Source organism: Mauremys mutica, chromosome 7, assembly GCF_020497125.1.
Source record: "Mauremys mutica isolate MM-2020 ecotype Southern chromosome 7, ASM2049712v1, whole genome shotgun sequence".
Lineage (NCBI taxonomy): Eukaryota > Metazoa > Chordata > Testudines > Geoemydidae > Mauremys > Mauremys mutica.
Window position 1 is genome coordinate 97792287 of NC_059078.1, and position 18117 is coordinate 97810403.

At 37.0% G+C, this 18117-nt stretch overlaps 1 protein-coding gene across 3 annotated transcripts; it reads right to left on the reverse strand.

Annotated features, from left to right (window-relative positions):
* Positions 1 to 2212: 2212 nt before the first annotated feature.
* Positions 2213 to 17573, reverse strand: LGI1 (leucine rich glioma inactivated 1). Of its 3 annotated transcripts, none has more exons than XM_045024816.1 (8): positions 17176 to 17573; positions 16390 to 16461; positions 13294 to 13365; positions 13127 to 13198; positions 7184 to 7255; positions 4085 to 4254; positions 3480 to 3644; positions 2213 to 3395 (listed from the first exon to the last, which is right to left on the reverse strand). In XM_045024816.1, exons 3-8 carry the CDS (start codon positions 13317 to 13319, stop codon positions 2581 to 2583), a joined length of 1320 nt encoding a protein of 439 aa, XP_044880751.1. In that variant the 5' UTR covers positions 13320 to 13365; positions 16390 to 16461; positions 17176 to 17573; the 3' UTR covers positions 2213 to 2580. The 3 variants fall into 3 exon arrangements, with proteins under 3 accessions (XP_044880751.1, XP_044880749.1, XP_044880750.1); XM_045024814.1 differs by having other exon boundaries at positions 16789 to 17573; XM_045024815.1 differs by lacking the exon at positions 17176 to 17573 and adding an exon at positions 16780 to 16927.
* Between the last annotated feature and the right edge of the window lie 544 nt (positions 17574 to 18117).

Genomic DNA, 18117 nt, shown 5'->3' on the forward strand with positions numbered 1-18117 from the left:
GAATATAAAAGCACTGATATTTAAGTTTATACATAAGGGATTCCATGTACTGGGTCAACTTCTGCCCTCAGTTACATTCATAGATTCTAAGGCTAGAAGGGACCATTGTTATCATCTAGTCAGACTTTCTGTATAACACAGGCCATAGAAATTCCCCAAAATAATTCCTGGGGAATATATTTTAGAAAATCATCCAATCTGAATTTAAAAAATGGTCAGTGATAGAGAATCCACTATGACCTTTGGTAAATTGTTCCAATGGTTACTCTTCCCAATAAAAAAAAGTATGTATTATTTCCAGTCTGAATTTGTCTAATTTCAACTTCCGCATTGGATCATGTTAACCTTTCTCTGCTAGACCTGAAGAGTCCATTATTAAATTTGTCCCCCGTGTAGATACTTATAGACTGTAAACAAGTCACCCCTTTAAATCTTCTCTTTAAGCTAAATAGATTGAGCTCCTTAAGTCTATCACTGTAAGGCATGTTTTCTAATCCTTTAATCATTCTTGTGCCTCTTCCCTGAACCTGCTCCAATTTAACAACATCTTTCTTGAATTGTGTGCATCAGAGCTATGCACAGTATTCCAGCAGCAGTCGTACGTGCCAAATACAGAGGTAAAATAGCCTCTCCGCTCCTACTCAAGATTCCCCAGCTTATGCATCCCAAGATCACATTAGCTTTTCTGGCCACAGCATCGTACGGGGAGCTCACATTCAGCTGATTATTCATTCATAAAACCCAAAGTCAATAGGGTTGCATGAGATTTATACCAGTGAAAATTAAGTATTTACATCTAAGGTAGGGATGTATAAGGCCAGAGCCCAGAAATTGCTAGGGCAGTTTTGTACAGCTTTTCCAATGCAAAACTGCCCTAAAACTTGCAGATATGGTTCCTGGAGGGTCTCTTCAGTTTGGTGGGATCCTTAAATGGAATAAGGCCACTGTACTGGGTGTAGCTGGGGGAAAAGGGGTGTGGTTGGTGCGCCTTTATGCTCCAGTGATCTCCAGTTGCCAGAATGGCTCCTTTGCTGTGGGAATGGCCCAAGAGGAACTGGCCTGGTATAGTTTGGCCTAACATTCGGGGACCACTAATGTGACTTAAAATGATTTTTGTATTCCTTTCCTGCGTTCTTCCAATGCTCTTCAACAATAGGGCATTGTCTCACTAGTGTCTCACAGATTAGACGCATGATATATTTACACAAGATTACATTATCTGTAATCTTTTAATAGATTTTGAGGTCAAATTCAGAGCTGGTGTAATTTAAGAGCAGATTGGTAACTTAGGTGGAATTGCACCTGCTTACACACACTTTGAGTTTGTCCCGTTACATTTAAAACTCCCCAATTCTAGACAATATGTTTTCCTGAACTTTAGTGCAAGATAGCAGAAAAATGTCTTCACTTAACCACATCCAGAGGACTGGAGAAACTTGCTGAAGATTAAATAATTGCAAACACACTAAAAAGACTTGACTGATAAAATTACAAAGGAATTCATGCAAATGATGTGTTGAACTTCAGCTATAGAAAAGATGTTAATTGAAAAATAAGTATCAGAGGGGTAGCTGTGTTAGTCTGGATCTGTAAAAAGCAATAGAGAGTCTTGTGGCACCTTTAAGACTAACAGATGTATTGGAGCATAAGCTTTCGTGGGTGATGCATCTGACAAAGTGGGTATTCATCCACGAAAGCTTATGTTCCAATACATCTGTTAGTCTTAAAGGTGCCACAAGACTCTCTGTTGCTGAAAAATAAGATGTGCTCTTAGCTTTCTTTTACTGTGTAGAACAATGTTGTCACATATGACATGACCTGTTATCTGCTCCTCCTACTGGAGCAGCACAAAAGCCTTGATAACAAGACTTATTCTTCTGATTACTCCATACATTATTCAAAAATCAAGAATTCCCAACTGTACCCAATATAAAGCCCCATCCTGAAATCAGATCCATACTTATGTCAGTGTGAGTCCCATTTAAGCAAGTGGAGCTCCACATGAATGCAAGGGTCTGTCTGCATCGGACCAGTTATAGGGTTGCAGTATCTTTATCATGTGGTTGTGATTACATGTATAAACCACTTGTGTTTTATTGTTGTGGCTTATAATATTAAAAGAAACACCTAAGAAAAACACTGCCATGTACAACACACCTTGTTGTTTATTATATTTGTGTATATATTATACACAAATAAAAATTATCACCTGTAAATAATCATAATTGGAATGTGAAAGACAGAAAATGTAAACATTTTATTTGGCAGTTGTTGTCGAACAGGTGAATAAATAAATGGAAAAGTACATCTTAATACTTTTAGCAACAGATGCAGTTGCACGCATATTTACATATTGTGGATGCAAAGAACAGTTAACAATTTAATTTCTTTTTGTTAAAAAATGCAACTTCCAACACCACTAGACTTGACAATTAAAGATGAAGATACTAGTAATACTTTGTTCTAGCAATCTCAACTTTTAAAGGCATTCATCTGGAAGTAGGATAAGAGTCATCATGCATTTAGTTCATTTTGTCCACTTATGGTAGAAAGTCTGATGTAATCTCAGAATTATGAGTGTCATGCACTTAAGTCAACTATGACATGTTTATAAATTAATGTAGTTCCCTTAAAACTTGAAGCAAAGAGAAAATTGCGTTTATCAATGGAAACGTGTGTGAAAGATCTTGGTGCCTGTATGTTTAATTCTTGAAACTTCACAAATTTTGCTTTTTCAGTATCCCAATAATAGACTTGAGTAAAAGAATAATCACTTCCAAGAATGGCATATTGATAATTGCTTATCTGAAGAGGCTGGAATACCATTGACCCTCGGGATGGCATTCTTTGTAAATCCAGAAATGCTGAACCTCCCCATTTCATTACTTTGGAATCACCAATAAATCTTGTTAAACAAATGTACACATCCTCTTTCACTCTGAAGTGTTTCACTGCATACACATCCTCCATATCTTGGATCTCGAGACGCTTATCAAATTCAGTTCCTTTGTTCCATTGGTATATTACAGGTCTTTGGGAACTACTCGACAGAATTAAATGAGGTTTGCCGGCTATTTCAAGATACTCCACATCAGTATCTCTGTACCACGCGTGCAGAGACTGATGGGAGTAAAATCCATTTCCATTCCATTTGTAAACCGTGGTAAAGCCAGCTTTTGAACTGTCTGCAACAACAAAATACCAGTCTTCTGCAATCCTGAAAGTTTCGATGTCATTGGGTTTTCGGATTTTAAGAATTTCAATATCTTGAATTTTTATAAACTTATTAGCAAAAATATCTCTCTTGTAAATATGGGAGCCTCCAAAGAGCTGGGCAACAATGACATACAGCTGAGTCTCAATAATTATGGGCTTACACACAACAGTTGAAGTACCTACAAAAAGAAAGATAAAGGACAATGTTAGCACTGTCTTTTAGATCAGGTAATGTAATGTTATTTGGCATGCGTTATTCATACCTGTAATGTTGTCATAATTCCTGAAAGACCCTTCTACATGGTCCCATTCAAGAAAGATGCATTTTCCAGTAAAAGGTTGAGCAATAACCACATGCTCATCATTCATGTAGGAGAAAGTATCTACTGACAGAGACTGATATGGCAGGGATTCATAAACAGCAAATTCTGCAAAAGCGCACATAACATTTGATAATTAAAGGTAGCATTTCTTTCCACATGTATTTTTTCACCATATTAAAATAATGTCATTAATTGATACTAATTTATTTTTAAAGAATACATGTAATAAGTAGTCTAGTTTTCCTGCTAATAAGACAGAATTTTAAAGTCTGCTTATTCTTTCTGAACAGATACAGGTGGTTACCTGTTACAGTTATAGTCCAGATTCTGCAATTATTACATAGACAAATCTCCCACTGAAGTCTGAGTAAAGACTGTAGTAATAGATGAACCAAATGGTTCCTATATCAGGCCTGAATCTGCAAGGAATTCCTGTTGACTCAGTGAGAGGTCCATAGGCAGACCGCTTGCAGAATTGGACCCTTAATTAGAAAATATAGCCTTGATTTTAAAGTAATGAGGTGTAATAATTTGGAACACATTACCTGTAATAATACAATCAAATTCCTTTGGAGAGAGGCTATTGATTTTACGCTTCTTATATTCTGGTGGACTTTCGCAATAAATGTCTTCAACTGTTGCATTGGTGCTGCCCAGCCATTCCACTAACCATTTCAGTTTGCAGTCACAATTAAATGTGTTCCCTCTAAGATCCCTGTAAAAACATAAACTCACACACTGAAAATGATGAATTAGCTGTTGTTTTCTGCAACATCACAGGACTAAAATTACAAGGACTTTTATAAAATGACTATTTTCTTGCTTTCTCTTCTGAGAATGCTGGACTTCCCTGAATTAAGAACAGGAGTACTTGTGGCACCTTAGAGACTAACAAATTTATTTCAGCATAAGCTTTCGTGGGCTACAGCTCACTTCTTCGGATGCACGAAAGCTTATGCTGAAATAAATTTGTTAGTCTCTAAGGTGCCACAAGTACTCCTGTTCTTTTTGCGGATACAGACTAACACAGCTGCTTCTCTGAAACCTTTCCTGAATTAATTTGTCCTGAACCAATTAAATAAACCCATATAACCAAAAACAACACAACAGTTTGTTAAAACTACTTGCAAAAACTTAAATAGTTTCAATTATACTAAGGAAATCAAGACAAACTTAGGTTGGGGAATCAGTGGAAGTATCTGCTCTTCCATATTTTACTGATAACCATACATTTACAGGTACTTAAATTCCTGTCCCTATTTTTGGCCCAAATCTTGGTGTTTTTTTTCCGTTTCTTATTGTTTAGCATTTCCCAACAAGAACATTATAGATGACACAGTGACAATTACTGTGACATGATAGATTAATTTAGTGGTCAGTGGACAGTTCCTCAGCTTTACCCCTTTTTCTTCTCTTCCTCATTTAAACACGCTCATTTAGGGTCATAAGGGCTATAACCTGAACTCCCTTTTAAGTTAAACTATGGCCTTTGGAAGATACTGAGTGCCTCTTACAAGATGCTGAGACCCTCAACTCACATTATGTAGGAGGTGTCAAATGCCTTGCAGAACTGGGTGCCCTGTGAAGAGCACTGGGTATATGGGGAACTGTAGTGGCTGACTGGCGGTGTTCGAAGGCATTCTACATACACTTGGCAGACTCCGGAAGAAGGCCTCAGGGAGTACTGGAGAGTGTGAATGAAGAACTGTACTGGGGTATTGCAGAACTGCTGCTAACAGAAGCAATGCAAAACCCCATGGTGCCTGATGTCAGATTCTAGAAGGCATGCAGGGGTGAGGGAAGCAGCCTGATAGCAGCTTGGCTATCTATGTCCTACATAGCCATGGAGTGTCACTGGGCCAGCTCCAGGACTTACTGGTAAAGGGAACATTAGGTATCTACTGAGTCTAACTTCTGTGTGAGTGTACTTGGGGAGCCAGAATTTTGCACGTTGTCTCTAATGGGACTCTTCCAGTGGAATGACTGCAAGATCTGGTCCAAAGATATATTTCAAAAATAAATCTTGTACTTTTACAAATATTTAAGATACTTTGGTTTACAAATTTAAAATTTAAAACTAGTTTACATTTTGTTTTGGTTGCAATTTGAGTTAGCCAGGTGTAAAGTAGTGTACTTGTACTGAGATTTTAAATGATCAGTGCGTTTAAACATAACCTCCTGTTAGATTATATTGGAAACCTGAAATGTTCTCATTTTCATCAAGTATTCTTCTCCCTGCTTTCATATCATGTCCTCTTTGCATTACGAAGGATAAGAACATAAGAAAGGCCGTATCGGGTCAGACCAAAGGTCCATCTAGCCCAGTATCTGTCTACCGACAGTGGCCAATGCCAGGTGCCCCAGAGGGAGTGAACCTAACAGGCAATGATCAAGTGAACTCTCTCCTGCCATCCATCTCCATCCTCTGAAGAACAGAGGCTAGGGACACCATTCTTACCCATTCTGGCTAATAGCCATTTATGGACTTAGCCACCATGAATTTATCCAGTCCCCTTTTAAACATTGTTATAGTCCTAGCCTTCAGAACCTCCTCAGGTAAGGAGTTCCACAAGTTGACTGTGCACTGCGTGAAGAAGAACTTCCTTTTATTTGTTTTAAACCTGCTGCCTATTAATTTCATTTGGTGACCCCTAGTTCTTGTATTATGGGAATAAGTAAATAACTTTTCCTTATCCACTTTCTCAACATCACTCATGATTTTATATACCTCTATCATGTCCCCCCTTAGTCTTCTCTTTTCCAAGCTGAAGAGTCCTAGCCTCTTTAATCTTTCCTTGTATGGGACCCTCTCTAAACCCCTAATCATTTTAGTTGCCCTTTTCTGAACCTTTTCTAGTGCTAGAATATCTTTTTTGAGGTGAGGAGACCACATGTGTACACAGTATTCGAGATGTGGGCGTACCATGGATTTATATAAGGGCAATAATATATTCTCAGTCTTATTCTCTATCCCATTTTTAATGATTCCTAACATCCTGTTTGCTTTTTTGACCGCCTCTGTACACTGCGTGGACATCTTCAGAGAACTATCCACGATGACGCCAAGATCTTTTTCCTGACTCGTTGTAGCTAAATTAGCCCCCATCATGTTGTATGTATAGTTGGGGTTATTTTTTCCAATGTGCATTACTTTACATTTATTCACATTAAATTTCATTTGCCATTTTGTTGCCCAATCACTTTTTCTAATTTCAATGGCCATAAGTATCATATTGTTGGGATTATGACAATACAGAATTCTTATATATATATATATATATATATATATATATATATATATATATATATATATTTATATTATCTTATCTGGGAAATATTATACAATATACAATTATTGACAGCAATAAACATAAATCAAATCCACCCTCGCATCCACCGCCTTCGCCCACCAATGTGATAGGATCCCCCCACTGTCTGAATGTCCACTGGGTCATAGAAGTGTCCTGTTACTAGGTCTATCTTGTATATTTTACATCATTAAAGTAGTTAAAAGAGAGGTGAAAATTAATATACCCAAAATTCCAAATCAAGTACTTTACAATATCTTGCAGTCATCACCAATAGGCAATGGCCTGTTTTTTCTAGCCATAGTGTCTGAAAATAAGAAATTGCTAATTTCTTACACATTTGTTAAAGAATCCAGCCCTTTGAATATGTCTTTTGGAAGTGTCTGGAGATTATTGTTTGCAAGGCTCCTGTAAAAGAAGATATGTCAACTCATCAGATAATACGTTTCTACAAAATGCAATATTGTTTTTTATGATAAAAACAATAATGTACTTCAATCCTTAGTTATACAAGATTACTTTAAAGAATATCTCATTTACCTTGTGACTTTTTCTTCTGCTAAGATATTCACACTTCCTATTTCTCTCTTGCTTTTCAACATTCTTGTAGCATTTACAGTACTTCACTCAGGGTGGTAGAGAATGTGATCATCTCTGGTATTTTGCCAACACCATTATTTTAAAATGATTAGCCATGACTTGACACACAAATGTCTTCCCTTCTGGACAGCCAGTATGTTGTTATAATATTGCAATATCCTGCCTCCATGTCCACTTTCTAGAAACTACAATCTATCTTAAACACTGAACCCATGATACTGTAGATAGCTCTCATTGGCTCATGATTTCTGAAAATATCCAGTAACTAACATTTTTGGGAGTCAATAAGTTTATAAAACAGAAATTGGACGTCAATATTGAGTTAAGCCTAAAAGTTTTCTTGTTTGGGTTAGTACGGGATAAAAAATTATCTTACCAGCAAATAATAACAATACTATGGCTTTGATTGTCAAGAAAACTATCTTAAACTAAGAGAGTACCCAACAGTTTCAACTGGTAAAATTGGATAGAAGATGTGAACATACCTTTAAAATAGTTAATTCATTGTTTCCATCAGGTACACCCGTGTAAGCCCATGGATGATGCAAGGTTTTCACAAGTGTCACTGAGGGCATAACTAGAAGAGAATGTGGTGGTGTCTTTGTGAGTCAGTGCCTAATTTGGTCAGCAAAACCTTTGTCACTGGTGAGGATGCATGAAAAGGAAAGAAGCTAGCATGATTTTCAGATTCCAGCTGGAATTTGTGGCACTGGGCATTAGAAATAAAAACTATTTTTACTTGTAAACTGTACACATCTGACAAGGAGGCATTTAGATACAATAGCTCTGATGGAGCAAAGCACATAACCACATGTTTAAGGTTAAAGCTTAAAGGTTAGTGTTTTTGTGTGTGAGTAATATGCCCTTTCTGGAACCATTTACATTTAGCCTATATATGGTTTATTGCAACTAATTTATAAACTCAAATTTGCCAGACATTTATGCATTTGCTTAACTTTATGCATGTAAATAATTTGATATTAGTCAATGGAACTACTCACACGTGTAAAGTTAAGCACATATATGAATATGCAGGATCACAGCCTTATGTAATCTTTGATCACTGGATTATACCAAGCAGAGCACCATAATGGATATAGAACTACCAAAAGTTCATCATTTTAATGGGAATCAGATTAACAGAAAAAAATCTAGATTTATACATTGCGCCGATTCGTGGATGAAAGGTTGGCACTTTATATCTTCCATTATTAGAAAACACGCCATAAGATTTTATTATGTAACCTCTAGATGGTGCTCTTAGTAGTACCTGTGCAGAAAACACTTAGTTGGCAAGGATGGATGCTAATGAGGAAGTAAATGTTCAGTCGTGTGTAATTATGTTTGAAGGCCCATATTTTAAATCTCAGAATGACATTTTGCTTTTCTGAAAAACTTCAAAAATGCCACCAAAATTACATCTTGTTCATGGAAATAATTTTCTACACTAAAATATTCTGCAATTTAGGGTTATGGCATTAAATGAGTCAGAAATGCAATTATACAACTCCTATGCTTTTAAAAAATATTCCACTCTGCAAAATGAATTGTCTTGAATAGGTATACTGGATGCGACTACGCTACAGTGAGGACATATTCCAATTATTAGTTATTTGCATAAATGAAAAATACAGATGTTTGGGTAATTTTACTGTATTGGAGAAATTCGCTTGTAAAAAGGAAATGGGCGGAATATACAGGACAAAGGTCATATTTTGCCATCATTTCATGGAACTCATCAGTATGCATAATTATCATGAATCTCTTTGATGTATTTTGCATGACAATAGTATTCTGCTCTTCCTCAAGTGGAGTGTGCCGCAGAGAATCTACTTGTTATGCTTAGTATGTGTATATAGACACATTCTAGGAAAGGACAAGGATTGTACAAACAAGGATTAAAGTGGTCACATTCAGTAGTTTATGGGCCTGATCCTGTAGTTATTTTGCCTGCAAAACTCTGTTGTGACAATTGGGCCTATAACTTTTTGCCTATTTGGGAATTAACCATGAAAAGTAGGTCAAGTTATTTTCAATAAAGAGTGTTACAAACAGGTGCAAGAAAACCAGACAGAAAGACTGAATGAGTTCAAACAAGAAAATGCAGGTCTCGAAATTAATGAACCAAAATTGGTGTCTCAAATATTAGCCTCAATTGGTGGACAAAATAATGGGGGGATAAACTATGTCACCCACATTCCACCCCCTTTTTTGGGGGGGGAGAGTGTCTTTAAAATACTTTGAAAAATCTCATCTTGACTTGACTCAATGTATCTTATCTCATCTTCCCTGACCCCAAGACAGAAGGAGCGGAACTGACCAAAGGATTTTCTTTCTGAGAGGAAGATCATCAGGTGTTGCTCTTGTTTAGGCTCTCTCTCACCCATTCATTGGATCCTGAAATCAACTATAGTGCACGCATCAGCACAGTGAGATGATGATTTATCCAGCCCTGCCCTGTCTAAGGAAAAAAGCGCCAACCCAGATGACGTCCTTGACCAGAATGTGAGCCTGAGACCACAGCAACAGTTGCTGTGGACGACACACGAGTCTAAAGCATCCATTCGTAACAGAACACTGGTTCCAAGGACATCAACAAAAACTATATTTTCTCCCACCCTTTCTATCCTGCCTCTTCTCCACAGAAGTAAATACCCTTTACACATCAGTACTGAGAGTAAAATTAACCCTTTCCTTTTCATCACAGAAAGGTTGCTGGTATAAGAGACTGATATTTTACCTCCAAAAGAAGAAAAACTTCAATAGCTTTTGATTGTGTTTTGCATAATTACTCAATTTAATTTTAATATAAATGTTTCTTGTTCTTTCTTGTGTTTTAATCAATACATTTCCTGCTTTAGAATGAGTGCCTTCGGGTGTTTGCCAGAGAAACTAAGTAAACCAGGATCTCTGTAGAAACCCCTTCCCACTCCCCAAACTTTTGTAACACTGTTTCAGTGTTGGGCAGTGAAAGAGTTTATAACACTTTTTAACTCGTTTGGTCGTTGAGATCAATATGACATTTATTTGTGCTGTGACTCAAATCTCTAAGGGTTATACAAATGTGGCTATTGGATTGCTTGGCAAGCAACTGAATGTTTTCATAATTGGGTTTGGGAAGTAAAAGGTCATTAAAAAGATTAGGAGCACAAAGCACGAGAAACTGCATATGTTTCAGTCTCATTAATGTTTCAGAATTTTATTTTGATTTTGTTTCAGACACTTTATCCAGTGCCTTGTTTTAATTGTTTCAACTTTTATTTTTTTTCCTTTTCCTCTCATGAGCCGTGATTTATAATTTTGAATTTTGATTTTGACCATGGTTGCATCCTGTTTGTTTTTCTTGAGGTCAGTAAATGATTGTAAGTTAAAATGTTTTCCGAAAAGACCCCTCAAAAGAGCAAAGTTAATAATAAAACTTAATTTATTGCTGCAGAAGCCCAGGGAAATATGAATCCTTTCTCTCAGGTGAAACCCCTTTAGATGTTTCTAGTAGTTTTAGTTCTGCAGAGGCTGTTCTACATGAATTAACTATCGTAAGGGAAGACGGGCTAATCAACTCACAATTCCCTTTGTGGTTCTTAAAGAACGAGACTTCTTGGAGAAAAATTGGCTTCTGGAGCGGCCTTCACCATCATGGCTGGCACCCCTACCATCTCCTGAGTCCCCAGACCTTCAGCCTAATCCTGAGAGATGCCCTGATCAGACTGGGCCAAAAAAAAAGTACCCTGATGACATTGCCACTTCTGCCAGCTCCAGCTGAATCGCAAACACCCTGGGATGAAATAGGATCAGATTTTAACAATAGCAACAACAGCAGCTCTAACCCATCTCAATTAAGAGACTATCAGACAAGGTGGGGGTTTCCTTCTAAAAACTCTCTCTCCAGTAAAGGGAACAAAAAATGTCAAAATGGAAACCTTATTTAATATTTAAATTTCAAATGCTTTCCCTGGTTTTCCTTCTTTTCTTTATCTTTAATACAAGGTTTAAAAGATTTTTAATGATGCGCTTGCCATGGCTTTAAGCAGGCTGAGGTCTCTATATACCAAACTCTGAATCTTGTTTAACACTGTTTAATGTTTGATAATGACTGGGTTATGTTAACACCTTTAGCCCATATATTCCATCTAGATTAATACAACAACTCATGTATTGAAGATTAGCTCTGCATGTGAAGAAACTGCATGATACCCATTTCTCAGGATTATGTGTGCAACCGCGTGCAGACAACAACAGCTGCTCAGAATACTGTCTCATCTCCTACATAGCTTTCCCTTAGAAAACTACTGAGGCGTCCCTACAAGCCAGCACAACAGTTAAGACATGATGTTATTTTTAAATTGTATGCTTTGCAGAATAGGGACTGTATCTTCCTCTGTGTTGGAAAAACACCTTGCACACTGATAGCAGCAGCCACATAAATAAATTAATAAAATAAATAAAATAATTTGTGCATGTAAAGCTATTCATGTTCCTAAATGTTTTCAGTTTACAGGCCCTTCAGGTTATCAACAACCTTATCCCATCCTCTGTCTTTTTTTAACTATGCCATAATTATACCTGTAGACATATTTTTATGTATATACCACACATCTTATGTTTCTCTCTCTCTCTCTCTATTGTCCCAGTCCTAAAAATGTTTATGCATGCAAATAACTTTACACAATAGTCACAATGAACTCTGTTTACACCAGCTAAGGACCTGGTCTGTAGTATCCTATGATGCATTTGTTATATGATGCAGAATTGGGTGAAATTTAATTAATTACATTTGTGCATTCACCATATATAGATGAAATTGTGCCTTCCCCTGCATCTGACCATATATGAAACAAAAAGCCAAATGACTCTGTACTCTTCTTAGAGGCTATTATGTTGAGGACAAAAGGTCAGAATACACTCCCCCGCATATGACACCAAGATATATGCCTGTGAATGCCAATGATCAGAGTAGGGTACTCAGACATATGTTAGGCACACCCCACACATTTTAGACGATTAATGTTATTTAGACTTTATAGGCAGCAAAATCTCCATAACAAAGCCTCATTTTCTTACAATATTTTTGGTATCTTTTTCTATATAGAAAAGGTAGCTGCTATATTTTGAAAGGAAGTTCATTCAATTTTTTATAAACAATTAATTTGATATGGATACATATAGTTTGTAAAAACTGGCTGAAAATGCCACACACCTTTTGATTAAACATGACAGTCACTTAGCTTTGATAAATCAGACCCTGCAAATATTGTTACAGGTGTTAGTATACTGTCCTGGGCTCACATGCTTTCAGTTTCTACTTCTATATTTTTGTTTCTTGATTTAACTTGAAATTGGAGCTTTTCTTAGTCTTTCTAAAACTACTGAACAGCAAGATCATAATCCTGTTCTTGCTCCTCTGATTAGTGTGTGGGAGAGAAGGGGAAACAGCCAAATGGACAGTTTTTGCATCATTCTTCCTGCACAGGGCGAGGTAGACATGGCCTGGCTGAGGATGTTTTTTTTGTTTTTGTTTTGTTTTGCCATTTCTGGTATACATAATATGAATATTGACATTGTTTAAGCAATAAACGTCAATGATTATATAATATCAAATGCTAAATTAAACCACACAGTGGTTCAGTTACTAAATTAAATACACACTGCTAAGTAATACATGAAAACACTTTTACTTACAGGTGAATTAAAGATTTCAGTCCTCGAAAAGAATTTCTTGAAATTGACTTAATGCTGTTGTTCTCTATGAACCTGTAAAGGGTCACAAATTCATTTTGGTTAAAGCAATGCCTGTAACTTGGAAATCCCACCTACTCCATAATTCTAGAAACATTTTGTCCACTCACAAATATTCTAGATGAGGAAGTCCCATGAAAGCATCATCACTAATAACATCAAAAGAATTTGATGTAAATAACCTGCATAAGGAAATACAAAATAAACAGTTAGATGTTTATACTTTTTAGAGCATGATCCAGAAGTCCCCATGCAGACCAAACTCTCACTGACCACATTGAAGGTTTTGTCTCTGTAAGGGTTGCAAGATAATATGGCTAAAGTGCACTGCCCATATATGGCATAGTATAGTGCAGGGGTCGGCAACCTTTCGGAAGTGGTATGCCAAGTCTTCATTTATTCACTCTAATTTAAGGTTTCGTGTGCCAGTAATACATTTTAATGTTTTTGAAGATCTCTTTCTATAAGTCTATAATATATAACTAAACTACTGTTGAATGTAAAGTAAATAAGGTTTTAAAAATGTTTAAGAAGCTTCATTTAAAATTAAATTAAAATGCAGAGCCCCCCGGACTGGTGGCCACGACCCAGGCAGTGTGAGTGCCACTGAAAATCAGCTCGCATGCCGCCTTGGGCATGCATGCCATAGGTTGCCTACCCTGGTATAGTGCAATGGTTCTCAACCTGTGGCCCACAGGTTGCTAGCAGCATAGTCAACACACAGCTGTGGCTCATGTGATACCCTCAGGGCCATACCGATAATATATATACTGTGTGGATATGGCCCACATAACACAGAGAGAGCTGCATATGCAGCCCACAATGGTAAGAGAACCACTGACCCTAGGGAGCAGCAAAACTGCTTTGTTTTCTAGACATTGAGTTAATTTCTTCTTTGGAATTCTGCATTAAAAATAATTTCAAGTTTAATTATTTTCTAGCTCTGGTACTATAGGTTATGCCTTCTCCAGTTAAAGAGTTTGACATAGATTTATAGGAATGGTTTTAATAGGAAAGATTTCCTCACATGTATGTTTCAAAAGCTTGAGATCAAATCTTGCCATCAGACCCACATGGTAGATCTGCATTACAGCTTGCCTGCAATTCATATTTAGTTATTTATTATTAACATCATTGTCTCAGGGTAATTTTTATTTGATCACAATCTACCCTCTTTGTAGTATATAGGAATAGGATAGTATCCCTTTAAATAGTTTATGAGCCCTCTAGTCTAGTAGCATTGCCTATGTTCTATGTTTTAGAAGCTGCTCGAACCCAAACAGAGCAGCAGGGTGTATATAAAGTTAAGTTTTCATTCATCCCTCTTCTCCCAACTGTGGAATGGGTTGAGATTTTTTTGTTCCCAATCACAAATTGGTTTCTGAAGTGAGCAGTATGGGGATAATTTGTATTGTTTTAGTGTACTGCTTGTCAAAACCCACAATGGAACAAAAACTGCTTTTGCAAGTTTGGAGATTATGTTGCAGCATTTTGTTAGCAACAACCTGTGTTAGTGAAGTGAATGGTATATCATGCAAATACAGCCTGAGGTATTTATTTATTTATTAATTACCGTAGGACCTAGTCATAGACCTGGACCCCTTTGTTCTAGGTGCAGTACGCCACAGTGCAAAAAGACGCCTCTGTTCCAAGGAGCTCTCAATCTACCCCACTAACCTATTCTATCCATCTCTGGAGATATTTAAGAGTAGGTTAGATAAATGTCTATCAGGGATGGTCTAGACAGTATTTGGTCCTGCCATGATGGCAGGGGACTGGACTCGATGACCTCTTGAGGTCCCTTCCAGTCCTAGAATCTATGAATCTAGAATCTATGGCCCATGCTAGACGTAGGTGGCCTGGCACAGCCAAGAGGGAGGATTATGATGTCCTTTTCACTTTACTGACATACAAGCAACATAATACAAATACAGCTACTTCATTTTCTCTCTGTTGGAAGGCCCAGCTCATAAGTCATGTGGGCTTTCTCCCTTTTGCGATCTGTGACCACTTTGGAAAATCTTATAGGGAATAATGCACAATGGAACAGTATTCAGGTTTCCATAGTAACCACATTTACCTATTTACCCTGTATCCAAAATTGTACAGTGTGCCTGCACCACCTTACCAGCTCCACTTGAGGTAGAAAAGCACAGCTTGAGTCATGGCTTCAGCTACCCGAGCACCAACAGTTTAATGTAACAGCCTTAGTGCTCCAATACATCCAAATTTCACTCTATAGCAAATCTACTGCACATGTGAAATCAGTCATACGCAGGTGTCCTATTTCATTTTTGAACAGACTGAAAAAAGTCTCTTGTCAGGTTTCTGAAACAAATTTGGATACATCGCAAACTGATAGCAAACCCAGTACAAACAGTTCAGGTTTACATTTTCTATATCGTTGTACAGCTAGTGATTATATAATCACTCTTCCAGTTTTCTAGAAAGCTATTTCTCTGGAGAATCTGTAAAATTTTACACCCACATGAATCTAAACCTCTAACAATATTCCAGTATTCTGTTCAGTGCACACGCTGTCATAGTGTGTGATTTTTATAACGACTGCTTAAGAATTTACAGTTTTCATCAATCTCACTACTTTAGAGAATGCAAAATAACAAATGATGGGCCAAATCCAGTCCCTACCCTGGCAAACCTCTTTTGAAGTGTCTACACTTCTACTGAAATTAATGGTAGTTTTGCCTGAGTAAGGACTTCAGGATTCATCCCATTGAAATTAAGGGCCTGATCCTGAGACATCCTGAACATCTCATCAAAGGGGATCAGGCAATAAGATTGCAGAAAAGAAACAGGCACAGTTGTGGTAATACTTAATACTCAGACCCCTTCAGTAACATCCATTAGAGTACAATACATAAGATGATAGCATATCTGTCATCACAGAAAGCAATCTTCAGAATTTAATCTATTCTAACTAGCACTGACAGCAAATAATAATAATTAATAATTAATAAAACCCCAAACCACCAAATAAGTACATACAGTTTAACACCCCCACCCCATTAAACATATGCCATCTTTCAAAATTACCTTTACTTCAAAGTCTAACTGTCTGTGTATTTTGATGTGTAATGGATCCACCCTTGCTATTTCTTATAAAATGAGTATTCAGACCCTTACTATATTGTTTATGGAGAGATATGTTTCATAACAAATAATCATATGATATAAATATTTCTCACAGAAGCTGCAGAGATGGTGTGAGCAAAAAACTCCCTTCTGGGATTTTAGTAAAAGCAGATCTCACAAAGGATCTGGAAAGAAGGGGGAAAAAATTGTGTTAATGTGATCTCAAATATTCATCATTACAACACTGAGCTTGAATCACAATATAATTTCATTACATAGCTACTATTAATTAAAAATAAAAACAAATCTGTTACAGTTTTCACATAATACAGAAAAAGGTACATGTATAGAAGAAGGAGATGTAACACACATTTTAACATTTTATCTGATGATTGTGAATGCGGAAGGTTTATTCCCTACTGCAAGCATCGTTCAGTCTGCGCTTGAAAACACCAAACATAATAGTTCATTTTAAATAATAAATTAAATAACCAAATGCTTACAGCCCTTACAGTGAGATAACATCAGGCGGAACGCTGGTTGGAATAGATCTGGCATTTTCACATAAAGCATTATCTTTGGTACAAGTACACGAGGCAGGACATTTTGGCTTCACTGATTTCTTCCCTTCAGTCAGCAAAAGCATACATAAAAGGCATAGGAAATAAGCAATTCTTCTAAAGGGTCTGCTGGCATTTCCCATTCTTTTGATCCACTCTGGTTCCAGCCAGTTGAAAGAATATCCCAAAACATGAACAGGGCTTCTTTATTCAGTCGCTGGATTTCTTTCTATAAGGCCAAGTCAATATTTGTCTCTCCTTTTCCAACCCTTTTCCCTTTCCCTCTGTATCTGTTATTGAAGATAGAAACCTGCAGCTGATCTCTGTGTTTCTACTCACTCAGGCAACGTACTGCTCAGAGAAGGGACCTGCGAGGTGCTGTAAGATGGGGAAAATCCAACCAGCTGTAGGGAGGGAAAAAAAAAAAAAGACTTGCATCACCACAAAAACACTGAGCACAACACAGCATTAGATTGCAAGTTGATGTAACTGAGAAAAAACACTGCTTTCTGTTTTCATAGGGAGGCCCTTCCTTGTTGCCAAAAATAGTACAGCATTATGTTTTGCTGGTGGGTGGGTGAGTGGGTGTGGGGTGGAATGTGCATGTGTGGGGAGAAACAGTCATCTTTTTCTGGATCCTTACAACCTCATAAAGCTTTGGGAATTGTGCTTTACATATTACAAGCGACAGGAGAAGTAAAAAAGCCAGTATCCACTGGAAAATGAAATTGAGTGAAACCATCAAAAGCATTGCTACAAAAGCTGTTAGATTAATTTCTATCCTTGGCCTTTATTGCACATGTTTGTATCACTGAAAAAGGCACACATGGAAAATATTACTGAGTATGAGAGAATGCCTGCAACTGTCATTTCTAAACAAAATATTCTACCATGCAAAGCTTTTGCCCCACTGCATTTTTTAAAGAACACCCTTACCTGTCTCACATGTCTGCTAAATAGGGTGCATCACTGAATGTTCAAAATAAACAATATTCAATAAAGTTCAATTTAGAAATTTATTTGGTTGCCTGATTTGATCATTCTTAGAGGAAAAAGGGAAAGCTGGCTGTTTAAAGCATCTAGATACATTTCCACTACAATGAAGAAAGGATCTTATTTCAGTGGGAGCAGGATTGGGACCTATCATCATTATTCATTATTATTATTTATTTATTTATTAGCATTACAATAGTACCTAAAGCCCCCAATTGAAATTAGTTCCCTTTTGTGCTAAGTACTATACAAACATGTAGAAAGAGATTATCCTTTCTCTAAAGATCT